At 37.1% G+C, this 19,897-nt stretch overlaps 1 protein-coding gene across 1 annotated transcript in view; it reads left to right on the forward strand.

Moving 5' to 3' along the window:
* The window catches only part of LOC137403549 (metabotropic glutamate receptor 5-like), a 60,115-nt gene extending 40,445 nt beyond the window's left edge, over positions 1–19,670 (forward strand). The window contains exons 9-19 of the mRNA XM_068089495.1: positions 2,135–2,259; positions 4,904–5,069; positions 5,239–5,365; positions 5,847–6,045; positions 6,267–6,537; positions 7,225–7,467; positions 7,580–7,770; positions 15,721–15,867; positions 16,741–16,856; positions 17,147–17,291; positions 18,480–19,670. Coding sequence (XP_067945596.1) covers positions 2,135–2,259; positions 4,904–5,069; positions 5,239–5,365; positions 5,847–6,045; positions 6,267–6,537; positions 7,225–7,467; positions 7,580–7,770; positions 15,721–15,867; positions 16,741–16,856; positions 17,147–17,291; positions 18,480–18,999 — 2,250 coding nt within the window. The 3' untranslated portion in view covers positions 19,000–19,670. The remainder of the gene's footprint in view (positions 1–2,134; positions 2,260–4,903; positions 5,070–5,238; positions 5,366–5,846; positions 6,046–6,266; positions 6,538–7,224; positions 7,468–7,579; positions 7,771–15,720; positions 15,868–16,740; positions 16,857–17,146; positions 17,292–18,479) is intronic.
* Positions 19,671–19,897: the final 227 nt, after the last annotated feature.

Here is a 19,897-nt window from a genome sequence, read left to right on the forward strand (position 1 = left end):
TTCTTTTCTACCACCATTCGTAGAAGCTGATTTATGAATTGGCAGCGTGCAAACCTTATGTATAAAACAATCATCTAAAACTGATAGTTAATGTTTTAGTTATGCTCCTGAATAAAGCGAAATCATTACAAAGTTAGATATAGAACCATCTGATACCATATCAGGTGATTCCATATCCATTTTACCCTTACTTTGAAAATTTCTAATAATGTCACTTAACAATTTTAAAATCTTTACAAACTAGGATATGCTTGTGGTGGTATGAGGGGGGATAGCTGTGGTGGTATGAGGGGGGATAGCTGTGGTGGTATGAGGGGGGATAGCTGTGGTGGTATGAGGGGGATGTGGTGGTATGAGGGGGGATGTGGTGGTATGAGGGGGGATGTGATGGTATGAGGGGGGATAGCTGTGGTGGTATGAAAGGGGATAGCTGTGGTGGTATGAGGGGGTATAGCTGTGGTGGTATGAGGGGGGATAGCTGTGGTGGTATGAAGGGGGATAGCTGTGGTGGTATGAGGGGGCATAGCTGTGGTGGTATGAGGGGGGATAGCTGTTGTGGTATGAAGGGGATAGCTGTGGTGGTATGAGTGGGGATGTGATGGTATGAGGGGGGATAGCTGTGGCGGTATGAGGGGGGATAGCTGTGGTGGTATGAGAGGGGATAGCTGTGGTGGTATGAGGGGGGATAGCTGTGGTGGTATAAGGGGGGATAGCTGTAGTGGTATGGGGGGAATAGCTGTTAAAGGTCAAATAGCTGTTGAAGGTCAAATTTCAAGCATGTAACTTGATGTTGCTTTTTAGTAGAAGCAGTAGTTTTCTTATAAAACTACTGGATATCAGTTGAAGTATTTTTGAGCTTGGAGTTTTGTAATATATGACACACAGATGCATGAAACAATAATTAGCGTGATGAGACTGTAGGTGCTTTTAAAGTTGTTAGCGAATAAGTTAGCACCAAGTTACAATATTAGTAATGCTTTGAATCATCTCCAATTTAGTGATTACCAGGTGAATGCCCAGCATTGCAAGGGTAATAAACAACAGCCTATAAACAGCGGCAGGTAATGCAGTTGCCATTGCCTATGTTTACTATTACTAATAAGTCAATGGCAAAGTTAGTAAATTGACTAATTTGAGTAATTTAAGCTAGTAACTCAAGCTAGTAAAGTAACTTAAGCTTGTCTAAATCTGTACTATAATAAGAGTCGTGTCTAAAACCAGCTTAATAATCATTGCACCATGCATAATGATAGTAACCTGTAATATTTTTCCAAGCATTTTAAGTAAGCATAGTTTAACAGATGTAATGAGTATGACCACAATTATTCCATTGTATAGCCATGTAGCCACTCGGCACAGTGGAACATCTGTCTGACAAACACTGAGATTTATATATATAGACTAACTGAATGCTTGGCGTTGCATGGTTAATAAATAACAGCTTATAAGCAAGGGCAAGTAATGTAGTTGCCATTGGCTAAGTTTAATAATTAGTCAATGGCAAAATTGGCTATTTGTCTAATTCGAGTAACATAGCTAGTAACTTGAGATTGTCAAAATGTTTACTATAATAGGATAATTTTAATGTAAAAGTTACATTACGTGAATGATCTCTCACGCGATCAATCACGATATTCAAGCATGCTAGTAGTAACCAATAGTATTTTTGCAAGCGCTTCAAATGTGCATACTTTGATTGGTGTAATGGCTATGTGCACAATTATTCCATAGTATTACAAGCGGTGTGGCTTAGTGGATAAAACGTCTGCATGCATATTCGGAGGTTCCAAATTCATTTCCAGAGCGGATGTTTCCTCTTTACAACTTTATGGCTATAACTATACACACGAATGACAGAGCAATAAACAGACCAACACTGAGATTTATATACATGTATTTGTTAAAGTCTTTGCTGTGTAGGACACTGTTCATGTACATGTTCATGAACTATGTACATCGCCGTAGTTCATGAACATCTTTAGCAAGTGTTTACGCATTATTTTTGAGTCAATAGTCGTTGTTTGCAACTTTTTCCATTCAAAAGTTTCTTGCATGGTAGTTTTTAGTCATGCAGCTGCTAATAGGTTCCAAAACAGCAGAATTGCTATATACATAATCACTACTTTAATTACAGACTTTATGCTCAAGCCTACGGCCCTTAAACGGCACCCTCTTCTATGAATACATGCTCAAAGTTAACTTCACCACTTATAGTCAGAAACAGCTCTACTTTGACAAGAATGGAGACCCACCGGGAAAGTTAGTACAACATTTCAACCAGCAGATGTTAAACTGTTGTATAAGCATACAGTTGTTCTAACAGAAAAAAGTATATGAATGTAGACTATACTTTTTTGTCAATGAGCACTTATCAGAGTGGGCAAGTTTGGTTGGTGGTTTGGATTGGGTATCTGATAACAATTAGTAACCGTAGTTGACACTCATGGTTTAGTTTCACAGTGTGTGATTTTAAAAGCATGAACACACTAGTGAGTTGTACTCGTGATCTCTGCATGGGGAGATAATGCTCACTGAAACGGGCTCATCTGTGAAGCTGAGGAATCTATAACTGTAGGCAGCGATGGTGAAAAAATAAACAAAAAAATTTTTATTCATTAATTTGAGTCGTGCTCTAAGAAAAAAAGGGTCTATAAAGTATGAAATACAAAGTTAAATGAAAGATCACAACATCAGGCAGTAAAAAATACAAAGTAGTGTAATAAATAAAATAAACTGTACTTATTTTTGTTTACTTTGTTCAACTATTACTTAGCATTGTCTAACTTCAGTGTCTCTACAAACTCAGTCGAGTTGTTATGTCTTATAGAATACTTAGCATCGTCTAACTTCAGTGTCTCTACAAACTCAGTCGAGTTGTTAAGTCTTATAGAATACTTAGCATCGTCTAACTTCAGTGTCTCTACAAACTCAGTCGAGTTGTTAAGTCTTATAGAATACTTAGCATCGTCTAACTTCAGTGTCTCTACAAACTCAGTCGAGTTGTTAAGTCTTATAGAATACTTAGCATCGTCTAACTTCAGTGTCTCTACAAACTCAGTCGAGTTGTTAAGTCTTATAGAATACTTAGCATCGTCTAACTTCAGTGTCTCTACAAACTCAGTCGAGTTGTTAAGTCTTATAGAATACTTAGCATCGTCTAACTTCAGTGTCTCTACAAACTCAGTCGAGTTGTTAAGTCTTATAGAATACTTAGCATCGTCTAACTTCAGTGTCTCTACAAACTCAGTCGAGTTGTTAAGTCTTATAGAATACTTAGCATCGTCTAACTTCAGTGTCTCTACAAACTCAGTCGAGTTGTTAAGTCTTATAGAATACTTAGCATCGTCTAACTTCAGTGTCTCTACAAACTCAGTCGAGTTGTTAAGTCTTATAGAATACTTAGCATCGTCTAACTTCAGTGTCTCTACAAACTCAGTCGAGTTGTTAAGTCTTATAGAATACTTAGCATCGTCTAACTTCAGTGTCTCTACAAACTCAGTCAAGTTGTTAAGTCTTATAGAATACTTAGCATTGTCTAACTTCAGTGTCTCTACAAACTCAGTCGAGTTGTTAAGTCTTATAGAATACTTAGCATTGTCTAACTTCAGTGTCTCTACAAACTCAGTCGAGTTGTTAAGTCTTATAGAATACTTAGCATTGTCTAGCTTCAGTGTCTCTACAAACTCAATCCAGTTGTTAATTCTTATAGAATACTTAGCATCATCTAACTTCAGTGTCTCTACAAACTCAATCCAGTTGTTAATTCTTATAGAATACTTAGCATCGTCTAACTTCAGTGTCTCTACAAACTCAGTTGATTTGTTAAGTCTTATAGAACATATTTGTTTTGGTTAGAATTAGGTCATGTAAAACCAGTCACTATCTCACCATTTCTATATAAACTGTTTTGTAAATAGGGAGTTGAGTAGGTTTCCTCCCAACTATATAATGAACTGTTTAGTTGGTGAGTCTCAATGCCTGCTATTATATTTCAGCTTCACATAATTGTTTGCTTAGATTTTAAAGTGGCAGATAAAACTTCTGCGCAGAAGTAGGTATGGGGAAAAGCGGTAAAACAATCACATGATTACTTTAATTCACTCAAAAGTAAAATATCAAGTTTATATCTAGTAGTTTTTGCATTTATACTTCACTTATTTATGATTAGTGGAAGCCTTGAATTTGAACTCGGAGAGACCTTTTGTGTACTTCGGCTGTGTCAAAGTTTTACTTTTTGCTGTATCATTGCTGGTCTCAGACATACAACTACAATATATTGTATTGATAGTCTCAGACCTTCAACTTCAATATATTGTATTGATAGTCTCAGACATACAACTACAATATATTGTAATGATACTCTCAGACATACAACTACAATATATTGTAATAATACTCTCAGACATACAACTACAATATATTGTAATGATACTCTCAGACATACAACTACAATATATTGTATTGATAATCTCAGACATGCAACTACAATAATTTCTATACACAATTGGTTAACTGCAAAAACAAGAGTTTGCAAGAGTTTCCCTTTTACCTCAACTTGATACGTATTATGATCAATACAAGTAGCACCTGATAAAAAATAAAGCATATTAATAGAGATGCAATTTATTGCTGTCGTAGGTGAGATATGTGTGTATGTATGCGTGTTTGTGTGCATGTGTGTGCACATGTGTGTGTGCCCACGCGTACATGTGTGTGGTGTGTTGTCAACAGAAAGATAATATGATAAAGACACGTGTTTGTCAATTGGTAGCAGGTTACTGATACATTGAAACATGCAGTTGTCAGTTGGCGACAGATTGTTGGTATCAAGAAGAAATTCAGCAAGCCTTAGATATAAGCAAGTTTCTAGATGAATATCAAGTCCGTGTCTATATTCTTACAGATATCAGGTGATGAATTATCAAAAGTTTCCTAATGATACTTATGGATACGTAGAGGTAGCTACGTGGGAGAAAGGCGAGTTAAGGATCAATGGCAGCATACAATGGGGAAAAACTGATATCCCAAGTTCTCTCTGCAGTGAAAAGTGCCCTAAGGGTTACGCTAAGGTGAGCCTAAAAAATCTTTAGATTTATTTAGCTATTAAGAGTGGCACAGATTGACCTTGACACGGTGTACCACATCAGTGTGCTATGCATCAAGCTAAGTCTGTCTTAAAGAGTATAACATCCATCGCTATTCATCTTCTTATTTATTTTCATCTATGGCTGCGCACAGAGGCAGCAGAAAGAGGTATCTAAATGCTGTTGGATATGCGAAGAGTGTAGCGAGAATGATATCATAACAGTTGATCAGAAATGTGAGAAGTGCCCTCAGGGTTCGTGGCCAAACAGCAACCTGACTGGTAAGGCAGCACTTAGTATGACATGTTTGAATCTAACCTTCAAAATGATGGTGTGGAGTCTCAGTGTTTATCTAATAAATTAAAGAAATGAAACTGCTTATACCCAGAAACATTGTGCTTTTGCAATAATTTTTATGTCATTTAAAAACATCATGCAAAAATAGAGATAGGACTACAGACATTCTATAACAAAACAGTCTAACACTGTTAACAGCAAGCTTTATAGTGATACTAATACTAAGACAATGCCAAGTACAAAACGTCCTTCCAGAAAATGGTTGGATTATATGCTAACACTAGCTGTCATTTTTATCTTTCAGGTCATTTATTAATTTGATAAAAGGAGTGGAATAGTCAAAATTATAATAAACCGCAGACGTTAGTTTCTCATTTACTTGAACATGCACAAAAAGTACAGATCAGCATGTTTTGCTTCCTTTTTAAACAAACTTAACGGAGTTGCCTTCTTATTTTCCTACAGACTGTGAGGACATTGAAATAGAGCATATTCTATGGACAGATGTGGAGGCTCTCTTGCCTTTCACCTTCGCTTTAGTTGGAATAGCCATGGCAGTATCTACTTTGGTCATAATAGCCAAAAACAATCACACTGCGATTGTAAAAGCTTCTACTCGGGAGTTGTCTTATGTTATTCTAGTCGGCATTCTCCTTGCCTACATGTGAGTCACTACATCACGCTACCATTTTCAGCAACTAGCGCAAGCAAGTAGCATGCTTTATAGAAGCTGAATGAGATATCATGGCTACTCAACATAACCTGGTTAGCCACAATCAGTGAAATGGCCGGCAGAGTTTTTAAGGATCATGATAAAAGTAGATGTATGTTGTGCTTGTTATTTTGCCCTTCAGCTAATCTGGTTGTATTATCTTTCTTTTTTAGATCTACCATAGCTTTTATTATAAAGCCAACCATATTTTCCTGTTATGTAACTCGTATACTCCCTGGCCTCTCATTCTCTATGATTTACGGATCTGTGCTCACCAAAACCAACCGAATCGCCAGAATATTGGCAAGAGGGAAAAAAAAGATCATCACCAAAAAACCACGGTGCATGACAACGACGTCTCTAGTAGTTGTAACGTTTTTTTTAATCGGACTTGAAGCCATCATCATAATAGTCATAATCATCTGGCACGATGTTGAAACACAGGTAGGCAACTCCACTCTGCACAATTTGATAGAAGGAGACAACTCCTTTACTCATACATGCTTATAAAAGTAGGCTACTTCACTGTCCACAATTTAATAGAGGGAGACAACTCCCTCACTCCATACATGTTTATAAAAGTAGGCAACTTCACTGTGCACATTTTTATGGGGAAGACAACTCCACTCTGTACATGTTTATTGGGAGACAGCTCCACTCTGCACATGTTTATGGGAAAGACAACTCTTTCATTCCACACATGTTCATGAAGATTGACCTCTTTTTGTTGCTGACCGAGATAATAGTACTATTTAGTTTCTAAGCTGTTGTGGGCAGCAGTATTGAAAATCAAACAAAATGGCTCAAGATGAAAATAAACTTGAATAATTTTTTGTTTCGAGTATTTGCATATCATTATGTATCTTTAATAGATGTTACTCATTAATATCAGAAAAAATTCTATCTTAAGAAATGATTAAGTATAGCAAAAATAACACTTGAATCTCATGTTTTTATTCTTGATGTTGTATTTCTGTTTCCACAAATCTACTAAACTTAATGTTGGTTGTTGGAGTGATCGGTTTATGTTGTCATGTACATCGGTGTAAAGATATTGTGAATTTACCGCAGGTTCTTCTTTTAGAATGACAGGTAGCGATTCCTCTGCTCATTGTATGATAAACGCTGTAGGTGGTATACCCTAGCTCAGACACCGCCTGGCTACAGTGTGAAGTGACAAGCATTGGTATTCTCGGTCCGCTCGGATTCGACTTCTTTCTCATCGGCCTGTGTACCTTTTACGCGGTCAACACCCGCAATGTACCTGCCAATTTCAATGAAGCCAAGTTCATAGGCTTCTGCATGTATGTGACATGCGTAATCTGGATCGCATTCGTTCCACTTCAGTTTGGTAACGGCAGCCCTGTCCACAACGTATGTACCCATTCACCAATAGTTTTTCTATTTGTATTCAATTCACTTTTTACACTTGATTAATTTCGCAACTTCTCACCCCTTGTTTATGAGCTGTCTCTATACTTGCTAGGTGATCATCATTACCCTTTGCATATCTCTCAGCGCCACAGTTGCACTGATACTGCTATTTTGGCCAAAGGTCTACGTGATCCTCTGGCACCCTGAGAGAAATCAGAGGTCAGCCTTCACCACAACAACTGAAGTGCGTTGTCATGTCGGTCAAACAACCAACACCTGCCATACGAATAGCCGTAGATACTCGTGAGTATTTCTGTTTCAACCTTAAAGTTATGCTCTTCTTTTTCCTGCTATGTACGCCTTCCTCTCCCCTGCCTTCCTGTTTCCTACCGCTAATGACTTTATCATGGATATTCATTCCACATAACCTTTTGCCAGATTTCTTTTGGATGTGAAAATATCCGAAGATAAAAAATAATATTTATTATAAGGTATTTTTTTATGAAAGCCTGCTGTGGGGAGGTCACAGATATACAAGAGAGTAGGGGCTATTTAAAGTATTGCCGCAATGCAGAATACTTTGTTTGTTTTTATTGTCAGAGAAATAGCAAAGCTGGTTGTTGAAAAGAACAGCGTTTATATTAAAGAGGCATATTAAAGAAAATTTTTTCTATTATCTATCATTTGTCACTGTTTTTGAGGTCCGACTATCAGGATGTTTCATAAATATAATCGACAAAACTTCATCACAGCCGAATCGTTCGGAAAAAAAATTCATGCGAAATAACTTCACGAGTTGCTATAATTGATATCGGCACTCAAGTTGCAGCTTTACGTGTCTCCGATCTGTCGGTTTTTTTGCAACTGTAGACCCAGTAATCGCGCTATCGCTTAATCTGAGAGTTTTAACCTTGGCCAATTTTTGTAATTTCTCATCTTAAAACATCCTGGCAGTCAGATCACCTCAAACATCAAAAACAATCACAAATAATAGAAAAAGACCTTCTGATATAATCCATTAATATTTTGTGCGAGTTCAATTCTTGCGAGTAGCAAGAATTTTACTAGAAGCATTAAACCATATTAGTCTATCTGTATAGAGTCTATCCGTACAGAGTCTATCTGTATAGAGTTTATCCGTATAGAGTCTATCTGTATAGAGTCTATCCGTATAGAGTCTATCTGTATAGAGTCTATCTGTATAGAGTCTATCTGTATAGAGTCTATCCGTATAGAGTCTATCTGTATAGAGTTTATCCGTATAGAGTCTATCTGTATAGAGTCTATCCGTATAGAGTCTATCTGTATAGAGTCTATCCGTACAGAGTCTATCTGTATAAAGTCTATCCGTATAGAGTCTATCCGTACAGAGTCTATCTGTATAGAGTTTATCCGTATAGAGTCTATCTGTATAGAGTCTATCCGTATAGAGTCTATCTGTATAGAGTCTATCCGTATAGAGTCTATCTGTATAGAGTTTATCCGTATAGAGTCTATCCGTATAGAGTCTATCTGTATAGAGTCTATCCGTATAGAGTCTATCTGTATAGAGTTTATCCGTATAGAGTCTATCCGTATAGAGTCTATCTGTATAGAGTCTATCCGTATAGAGTCTATCCGTATAGAGTCTATCTGTATAGAGTCTATCCGTATAGAGTCTATCCGTATAGAGTCTATCCGTATAGAGTCTATCCGTATAGAGTCTATCCGTATAGAGTCTATCTGTATAGAGTTTATCCGTATAGAGTCTATCCGTATAGAGTCTATCTGTATAGAGTCTATCCGTATAGAGTCTATCCGTATAGAGTCTATCTGTATAGAGTCTATCCGTATAGAGTCTATCCGTATAGAGTCTATCTGTATAGAGTCTATCCGTACAGAGTCTATCTGTATAGAGTTTATCCGTATAGAGTCTATCTGTATAGAGTCTATCCGTATAGAGTCTATCTGTATAGAGTCTATCCGTATAGAGTCTATCTGTATAGAGTTTATCTGTATAGAGTCTATCTGTATAGAGTCTATCTGTATAGAGTCTATCCGTATAGAGTCTATCCGTATAGAGTCTATCTGTATAGAGTCTATCCGTATAGAGTCTATCCGTATAGAGTCTATCTGTATAGAGTCTATCCGTACAGAGTCTATCTGTATAGAGTTTATCCGTATAGAGTCTATCTGTATAGAGTCTATCCGTATAGAGTCTATCTGTATAGAGTCTATCCGTATAGAGTCTATCTGTATAGAGTTTATCCGTATAGAGTCTATCTGTATAGAGTCTATCCGTATAGAGTCTATCCGTATAGAGTCTATCCGTATAGAGTTTATCCGTATAGAGTCTATCCGTATAGAGTCTATCCGTATAGAGTCTATCCGTATAGAGTCTATCCGTATAGAGTCTATCCGTATAGAGTCTATCCGTATAGAGTCTATCTGTATAGAGGGACAACAAATCTACCTCATTGATTGTTTTTTTTTAAAAGCCGCAACTATATGAATAAAAGCATATTTCATCAGTATCGAGTTTCTTTTCTAAATACTTCTATTAGTTACAGAAACAATATTGTTAAGATTAAATTATTTTGTATTATGAAGAAAATACTTACTGTAAGGCAAGCTAGTAAATAAAGAATATTTCTATGAACTAATCTGTTGATAGCATGCCATGCTGTGGCGTCTCTTACAAGTCGATGTTTGAGTACAGCTTGCCAAACATCAATGATCTCTATAAGATATCTGGGAATGTATATACGTGTATCTTGTATCTTATTATTTTCTATGATTCATCAGTGTCAGGTTATAAAACATAATGATAGTGTTTTGAATTTTTTTTGTCAAATAAAGCTATTAAACCATACGATGATATACACATGTACATATACGTATATACATGTATATAGTTTACATGTGCGTGTAACAATTGTAGGATATGGAATGTTCGAAAATAGATAGAAGATGAATTTTGACTTTACCATTGAAATTCTAAACCACTGCAAAATAATTATGATAAAAGTTACGAATCTGATGCTTCTATGGAAATAATCTTATTTACAGGGGAGATAAATCGTAAAATATCATTTTTATCAAATTTCTCATAGAAGTGGAAATGGCAGCCGTGGCAACTCTTTGGTTTTGAATTTTCCATATCAAAATTAGTCTAAATCACTGCAGAAATTGCTACTGAAAAGGGGTGCCAACGGAACATAACTCCTAGAGCTCTTTTGCCTGTTCGGCCCATAGCCTAATAGCCATCATAGGAATATCGCTCTAACAAGTTGAAATATTCTTTAGATAGACACAACGAGCATTCTCATTCATGCCTAATTGCTCTCCAGCATGCATTCTGTTTAAAATTTAGTTATTACTCATTTAGGAATACTGTATTAATCAATTTTATGTTAGCTGTGGCTCTGGCTCAAACCCCAGCTATTCTAAGGCAGCTATTGCTCACGCCCCTTTAACAGTTGCTGGGAAACTTACTCCAGTCACTAGATTAATACAGGATCACTTTATTTCCTCTCTATGACTTCACTAGCAGCAGTAGTAACCCTAGTAGAACATACTCTGTCTATTGCTTCATAATCCAAAGTGATAATATGTAAATATAATAATTTATTGTCCTTATTCAACTTCCATCGTAATTAAGGTTAGTTACATACAATGATAATGACCTTGACCTTAGCTGGGTGAACTGATTTAAGCTGAATGGAAAGAGGCTTTGTTAATGCAAAAAATTGGTTTACCAAACTTAAAACTGTAAGTTTGGTTTAATTCTTCTGCAAGAATTGAAATCTGAAGTGAATCATGGATAAAAAGACATTTGTATGGTTTTAGCAAAACTTGACATATTTTCCACCTATTTAACAAGCTGTAACGCTGCATTTAGTTTGTGTCTGTCTATGAAGGAAAGTGTTTGAGCGAATCAGAAGCAAGAGGTAATCACATCTCATATATCCTTCCCTTTGATGCCTCTACATACATGTATTATAATTTGCCAAGTGCTGTCTAGCAGTTGAGCTTGCATAATAACTGTCAGCCTTCATTGTATCCTAGGAAGTTTACTAATAGTCTGCATGCTTTAGGTTGCTGTTCTCCCAAACCGGCTACAACTTGCAAATTAGGTTTTAGTGAACACTGCAAATTTTCCTAAATTGTTCTATGCGCTCTGATTGGTCAGTGCCAGTTTAAGTGAGTAAGTTTTGGTTTTTGGTGAATCAAAAAATTCTTTGCTAGAAGGAACTCACTTTAGTAAGTTTTCTCTTGACATAGACTGTGTCTAATTATTTATTTGATATAAAACTCATTGGCTCTTAGGCTAATTGACATTTAGAATTTTTATTTTAAATAAACAAAGCTTGCAGCATTTTGAATTGAATTTGACAGTTTATATAGGAGTAATCATAGCCTGGATGTTTGGAGCTTCATAAAGTGTAAGTTCGAGACTCGTTGAATGCAATCTTTCATCCTAACCTTTAAGCGGACAGACAAACAGACAAATAGACACGGCTCTTATTATAGTAAAGATTAAGTTTGAGGCCCACAAGTATATTCATCATTGGAGATATGACAGTTGGCAATGATTGCACCAAGCCTAAAATATTCAGCATTCTTATATAAAGCCACTGCTTGTCCTGATCATCTCAAGGAGTAACTTGTTCGGCTCTCTCCCATCTTCTTTTAGAAATCTGTGCAAGCAAGCATTTGAATTTTTGTTAAACTTTATTTCAATTTCCAGTCTACCTCATCACAGGTCAAGAGCCCACCTGAACTCCAAAATAGCTGCCCAGCTCATCTACTTGCGCTCCTGTTAATTCAACTGGACAGACTGTTTGATAGCTTTACTAGCATATAGTGTTGTGTACAAAATGTAGCATAAGTGCGCACATGATATAAATTGTCACTATCCACACCTCTCCTTGACCTCTAGGATCACTTAATTAGTATCATACATGTATATGTTGCTACCAAAGCGTATGAGAGGTTTGCTGGGTCTAATCAAATGTTCAGGCATGTGGTCTTCTTCATCCTCATTCACAAATAGAGATTACTAAACCTCTAAGGGTTAAAGCTATACATATAAAGCTGTAAATGTATGTTCGGAAAATATTTTCAAACGTTGCATGCATTTTCATGACTTTTGTCTACCGTGTTGTCACGGATGATCCAAGGTGACACAAAGGTCACCTATGGCCTGACTTTACTGACACCTCATCTTGATTGCACTTCTTGTCTGTTAAAACTGTCAGCATGACAATGCTGACCAAATCTGATCATGCATTTTATTTCATATTTCACTGTTGATCTGCTAAATAGTCAGCATCGTGGTTTATCAGGAAGTATCTACTGTAATTTAGGTGCTAAATAGTCAGCATCGTGGTTTATCAGGAAGGTATCTACTGTAATTTAGGTGCTAAATAGTCAGCATCGTGATTTATCAAGAAGGTATCTACTGTAATTTAGGTATTTATTATCATGAGCTTTATTCAGCTGTCGTACACAGAAACTGTGTAAGAAAGTAGATACCTTCCTGATAAAGCACGATGCTGACTATTTAGCGCCTAAATTACAGTTTCTATGTACAGTTTCTGCTGTCGTACACAAGTAACCTTGAGTTACTTGTGACCTTGAGTATCTTTTGAGTTCTTGCAACAGTAAATTTTTCATAACTCTTCATTGCCGATTGTAAAAATGTCCTAAAACCATGAAAACACTGAAACCTAAATTATGCCACGGCTGACTTCGCTGATTTGGCAGTTAAAATATTGTAACCTTAGCTGACTAGATCTCTCTACGGTATTTTAAGATATTTTTGTAGCTATGTTATTCAATCAACTGAACTGTTGTAGGCATGCTAAGGCATGCAGTCTGGGCTGCTCACCTACCATTGTCTTAATTGAATAGATAATCCTCTAAAGCATTTTTTATTTGTTTGTATTCTATAATATTTGTTATTGTTCCTTGCTCCTTATAGAAACACTTCGTAAAGCAGTGGCTATGCAGTTTGTTGTTTGGTCTCAAGCTTGGGACTGATGAGTCGAGGTTTTTGCAGAAATTTTGTATTTCCTACTCATCATTAGCTAATTTTGTAGTTTCTGCTCATCATTGGCTAATTTTGTATTTCCTGCTCATCATTGGCTAATTTTGTATCTCCTACTTATCATTGGCTAATTTTATAGTTCCTGTTCATTATTGGCTAATTTTGTATTTCCTGCTGATCATTGGCTAATTTTGTTAGTTTCCAGTATCTATTCTTTTAAAAGTTACTCGATGTAGTAAACCTACTATTATAATTATTCTTTCATGACTAAAAGACAAAAGAGATGATTAAAAAACATATTTCATCAGAACACTTCATTGAAAAATAAATTGCCAACATGTTTTTTTTAAATATGATCATGAAGAAAACTTTGGTATGTTTGCTCAGTAGGTGTAGCCACTCTACCACTAGCACGAAGCCTTTGGTATGTTTACTCAGTAGGTGTAGCCACTTTATCACTAACATGAGTCCTTTGATATGTTTGCTCAGTAGGTGTAGCCATTCTACCACTAGCACGAAGCCGTTGCTAGACATTAAGCTCTAAAATACTGTTATGTGACAGTAGTTACAGGTTAAAATAGCAAGACTATTATTTTAGCTGAGATTATGTAATAATAAATGCTTTTGTCACCTCAATCACTCTATCAATATTGAGCGATATCGCAACTCTTTTATTTCAATTAAAACTCCTTTCGTAGATCCTTATTACAAAAGAATTTCATGCAAGAGGTTGAGAGGTAAATATGCCCTCTGACGAGTCAATTTGTTTTCATTCTAGCATGCAAGCACACAGCTGATTTCTAATGCACTTCGGCTCACTTTCCCAGCTACCTTAAACTAGTAATTTGACACTGCAAAATTCTTTTGTTTTAGCAAATGATTTGAATCAAATGATGTCACTTGAACCATAGCATTAAAACTATTTAAAAGTCAAAATCTGTTTGAGTTTTTGTACTGTTTTTAGTTGCTCTGCACTGACACATGCCATTGGTTAAATGACAAGAAGCCTCTTTCTGTTCTGATAGAGCGATATCACTCCGATGGTAGTAGACAGCTGTGATAGTTTGTAGGTAGATTATTTGTTAGGTAACAGGTTTGTTAGGTAGCAGGTTTGCTAGGTGGCAGGTTTGATAGGTGGCAGTTCTACTAGGTGGAAGGTTTGCTCAGTAGCAGGTTTGCTAGGTAGCAAGTTTGCTCAGTAGCAGGTTTGCTAGGTAGCAGGTTTGCTAGGTAGCAGGTTTGCTAGGTAGCAGGTTTGCAAGGTAGCAGGTTTGCTAGGTAGCAGGTTTATCGAATCAAACTTCATTCTCTGCTATTTAAGCTGGAGTTTTACTAGACTGAGCAAGACTAACATGCATCCATGTAATTTCCCAAAGAGCATTTGTCATATAAGATTCCTTTACTTATGTAAAGAGTAGAATACAATTTATACATGTGAAACAAAAATAATTATAAAGGGACTGTTACCTGCAAGTACTAGCTACATTATAAATGACTAGCTGTGCTACCCAGCGTTGCCCGGGTAGCACAGCTAGTCATACAAACATCTGCTAACCTTAACATAAAAAAAACCTTTCATAATAAAGAACGCCATACTGCAGAACCTCTGACTGCCAGTTACATATTTCATATCATCTGTTCATGACCATTTAATGGATTCATAGAGTATTAAATACATTATTGTTATATCTAGCTCAAAAAGAAATTCATTGACATATTATGTTCTTATGTTATTACTATGTTAAAACTGAAACACCCATAGCTTTTTAGTCACAGTAGCATGAACGGACAACCCTTAGCGCTTCAAACTGCCAGCTGTGGCCTCAGGTTTGATGAGAATGATTATGTTGCTCTATTTTTGTGTTTCTCTTAACCGTTATTTGTACCACCTGCTGGATGTGTCACATCTCTTTAATACCCATATGTATATATAAATAACACCTGCTGGATGTGTCACATCTTTTTAATACCTATATGTATTTATAAATACCACCTGCTGGATGTGTCACATCTCTTTAATACTCATATGTATTTATAAATACCACCTGCTGGATGTGTCACATCTTTTTAATACCCATATTGTTTTTAAATAAATATATGCCAGACTTCCACTCCTTGTCTCATTTAGTTGTGAGTGCTTCTATAAGCAACAATGTAGTATGTGTGATCAATTCATTTGACTAATACATACCCTTGTCTTCCTCTCTCCGATCTGCACGTAGATATGGGCTGTCTAAGTTCTCAAAGCGCAACACGGAGACAGACATAGGCTACGGCAGTGACATCGTGACTATCTGCGATGACTTGTCACCCTGTGAAAAGTCAAGTACCGACTTTGGTTTCTACTGTTGTAAAGCTCTGAGCAAACGGTAAATGACTTTAGTAAATGTCTCTGCTGACCTTGTTTTCTGACCCTGTGCGTAATTGATGTTGTCCTGTCCAACTCATCTTTCCACACAGCTATAGTTGTGAATTTTTTTTTTAAATATTTGAATGGCTCCACTCGGAATGTTTATGAAAAATCTAATGTCTGAAGATAGCTGTGTTTATTTGTCTTTCAAAATAGATGTGTTCTGGCTGAGACAGATATGTTCTGGCTGAGACATCGATGTGTTCTGGCTGAGACATAGATGTGTTCTGGCTGAGACATAGATGTGTTCTGGCTGAGACATAGATGTGTTCTGACTGAGACATAAATGCGTTTTTGCTGAGACATAGATGTGTTCTGGCTGAGGCATAGATGTGTTCTGGCTGAGACAGAGATGTGTTCTGGCTGAGACAGAGATGTGTTTTGGCTGAGACATAGATGTGTTTTAGCTGAGACAAAAAACTATGTTTGAATTATTAACTTTAAATGGTTTATGTATCATAGATGCGGTGGCATGCATTTGCTTGAAGTAAGTATATTGGGTAATTGCAAAAGATCCCATGGTCATGAGGGGTGTTTATCTTGAATTTTGTACACCCATGTCGTGTCTACGCAGATAACAGGTTGAGCTGCTGCCGGGCTATGCTAAGGCATACGGCATGATTTTATAATTTTATATCTTTTATATAACGCAACTAAAATTTTATTACAAAATTATTCACTTTTTTAAAACATTTATTTATTAAATGAGACATTACCTTACATTCCAAGCATGCTATTTAAGTTCAACCCACGGTTATGGTGCCCAGGCTTCTTTAGCATGATGTTGTGCGCAGTATAAACTTACACTAAAAAATATACTTGAACTTTACAGGTCTGTGAGCTGTCAGGTGAACTTAACAGGTGATCTAACAGAAGGTCAGCCGCAGACAGTGTGGGATATCTCAAGTGAGGAATCCTGCCTTTCTCATGGCTGCACACACTTCACTGGTGATTGTTGTATTGAAGGAATTGCCCTTCCAACCATGTTAAGATCGCACCGCACATATTCTTTTACAATTGTGTATTGGTAATGTCGAAGAGATGTTATTGGCTATCAGCCAGCAGCAATGATGTTTCTAAGATTGTAAGCTTCATAAAACACCCGCCGCTCTTGCCCTTGAAACTATATTACATTTTGAGGGTTTATGTAACTTATGCAGGATCTTTTGCTCTAGTTTTAAGTTGCACCCATCTATAAGCATTGAGCTGACAACTTCTTAGTTCAATGTCTGTTGCAGCGGATGACATGTCGCTGGGCAGACCACCCTGTTATAAGTCTCTGCAAGCTGGTTGCGACCATTTTCGACCGTTTCCCTCGCTGCAATCATCCGTTCACCGGAGGTGTGTTTCTCTCAAGCAATATCCTACAGGCAAAAAGATTAGGTCAGTACATGGCTAAAGGGTATCCTACTGTCAGAAAGATTAGGTCAGTATATGGCTAAAGGGTATCCTACTGTCAGAAAGATTAGGTCAGTATATGGCTAAAGGGTATCCTACTGTCAGAAAGATTAGGTCAGTATATGGCTAAAGGGTATCCTACTGTCAGAAAGATTAAGTCAGTGCGTGGCTAAAGGGCATCCTACTGCCAAAAACATTAGGTCAGTACATGGCTGAAAGGTATCCTACTGCCAGAAAAATTAGGTCAGTACTGACCTAAAGAGTATCCTACTGCCAGAAAGAGTAGGTCAGTGGGTGGCTAAAGAGTCATCAACATATTAAAGGTAGTTGATAAATAAAAGCGGTAAGCGATAAAATTAGTGGTAAGAGCACACAACACCGAATATGAAAATTGTGATGTCGCAATTCCGAGCTATACCTCTGAAGATTTCTGCGGTAGAGTTTTAGGGAAATCCTATAAACACCAACCAATGTGCGTCTCACCATGTCAAACAATGGCTCGTTTGAAAGCCGAGATATTGAAGAACCTGAATAAACTAAAACAGTACTTATGTAATTTATGTGCTTTAAGGACAGTATGGTCATTAAGAAATGCAAATATGAAACCCTTACAAACCTTCAGGCAGCGCAAATCAGTTTTCATGTCAGCTAAAATAATTTGTTTTAAATACTTTTCCTCCGTGTTTTGCTGCCAAAATATTGTTCTTCTAGTTGCTATAGCTACAAAGCTTTAAATACAGACAGACAGTTGTGTGAGAGGAGTTTAGGCTGATAAGGTCTATCCCACACAAATAAATTATCAGGTCTACAACCTTCAGTATAACTAATACATACTGAAATATTTGAACATGTCGAGTGGGGTTTTAGTTGCATTAACAACATATCTGTTTTTCTTATCGTTTTTAAATCTGTTTTAAGTAATAGGGTAACGAGCATATAAAACTAGTGTTTGGTTTTGCATTAAGATCATCAAAGATTTGTGACCCTTCCAATAACCCTGTTATCCAGCTGTTATTATCCCCTGTTACCTCTATCCCCTTATGCGCTGAAGAACAATAACTGTTAGTCAGGGTCATTTGACCATTTGAAGATTCAAACAAGTGACCAGCTATTTTGTATAGATGTCCAGAAAGTGAACACTATCTGAATGTACATCCCTTTTTATGATTTCAGGTTGTGTCGAAACTTTAGTGATGGTTTTAATACCAATCAAAACTGCATAGACTTAGAACATCTTCATCCCCAACCAATTGCCAATGAAGTCTATTCTAGAAACAGTTGCAGCAGCCAGCAGATATATACAATGAGCAGCAGCCCTACGGAGGAGACACAACTGGTCGCTTCCGCTAAAGGCCTTACTTATTTCAGTAACTCAACTGTGACTAACCCAACTCGGCGTAGCTTTTTCAGACGAAATTCTGAAGGCAATTCAGCCAATAGAAATGCGAGACCAGACTCAGCCTTACTTGTACCTCAACAAATGGAAAGAAGAAAGCTTTACCCAACTTGCGAGTTGTCGCTGAAGCGAGTCTGCCAGAATGGGTTGGGAACCAGAGCGGAAGGCAGGAGAAGCTACGCTATTAGTAGTGGTGACTCTACTCCAAGGGATGACAACACGCTAGCGAGTAGTTCTTCAATAGAAGATATGCTTCTCAAACCTGACACATATCTCATTAGCTCATCTCCGGAGTAGCACAACTCCGTAGGCGTTAATGACTACTCGCTCAACTGCTGAACACAACTACTGGTCTCACTAAAATAAATCTAAAGCTCGCTGCAGATTTCTAAAGTGGTTGGCTGCATCTGCGAGAGCACCGATAAGCACCGAGAGCACCGATAAGCTTCAATCTACAGTTTAATAAATGGTTTTAAATATGTGAAGCTTTTGTTCTAAATTCTTCTTGCATTTATTCGGTGCATTTGAAACGCATCATTTTCAAGGTCAGTTTACCAATGAAGCCATACCTCCGCATAGTAGCATAGATCATTCATGTATGTAATTTCAAGTTACAAAAAGACAAACCTACTATTTGTTTTTCTGGTGACACGGAGTTTCATTTTAAAAGCCAGTCATGTGTCTGTAGGTGAATGAAGCTAGGGCAGCGGTCTAGTCACCATCAATTTTATTGACAGATTCATTTGCCTATAGTTTGTGAGTTTCTTCGAGGTAGCTACAATAGCGACAGCCTAGAATATTTTCTTTCCAACATTTTCCACACGTAAGTTATATTTCTTTTTCAAATTGTGCGCTCAAACCGTGACTGATGCTTTGTACAGTTATCTTGCTGCTCTAGTGGATCATTGCAAGTACGATTGCGTGTTACTTAGCTGATTGTCACTAGTAATACATGTAAGAGCCTCAAACTGTGCTAACGATTCAGCAAGCTTTTTAGTCAAACTGTTCAAACACTTCCTTTAGTAGCAAAAAGTATTCTGTCTACTTGAGCAGGTAATATAAGAACGTACATCGACAGGTCGGACCGCGGGATTTTAAACCTCTTGCAGCAGAGGTTGAACCCTAATTGTCAACAATCTCCTCATCCAAACGCTGACCGTAATACAGCCTGAGATCTATGGTGACCTAGATCTAT

Source organism: Watersipora subatra, chromosome 9 (genome assembly GCF_963576615.1).
Source record: "Watersipora subatra chromosome 9, tzWatSuba1.1, whole genome shotgun sequence".
Taxonomy (NCBI): Eukaryota; Metazoa; Bryozoa; class Gymnolaemata; order Cheilostomatida; family Watersiporidae; genus Watersipora; species Watersipora subatra.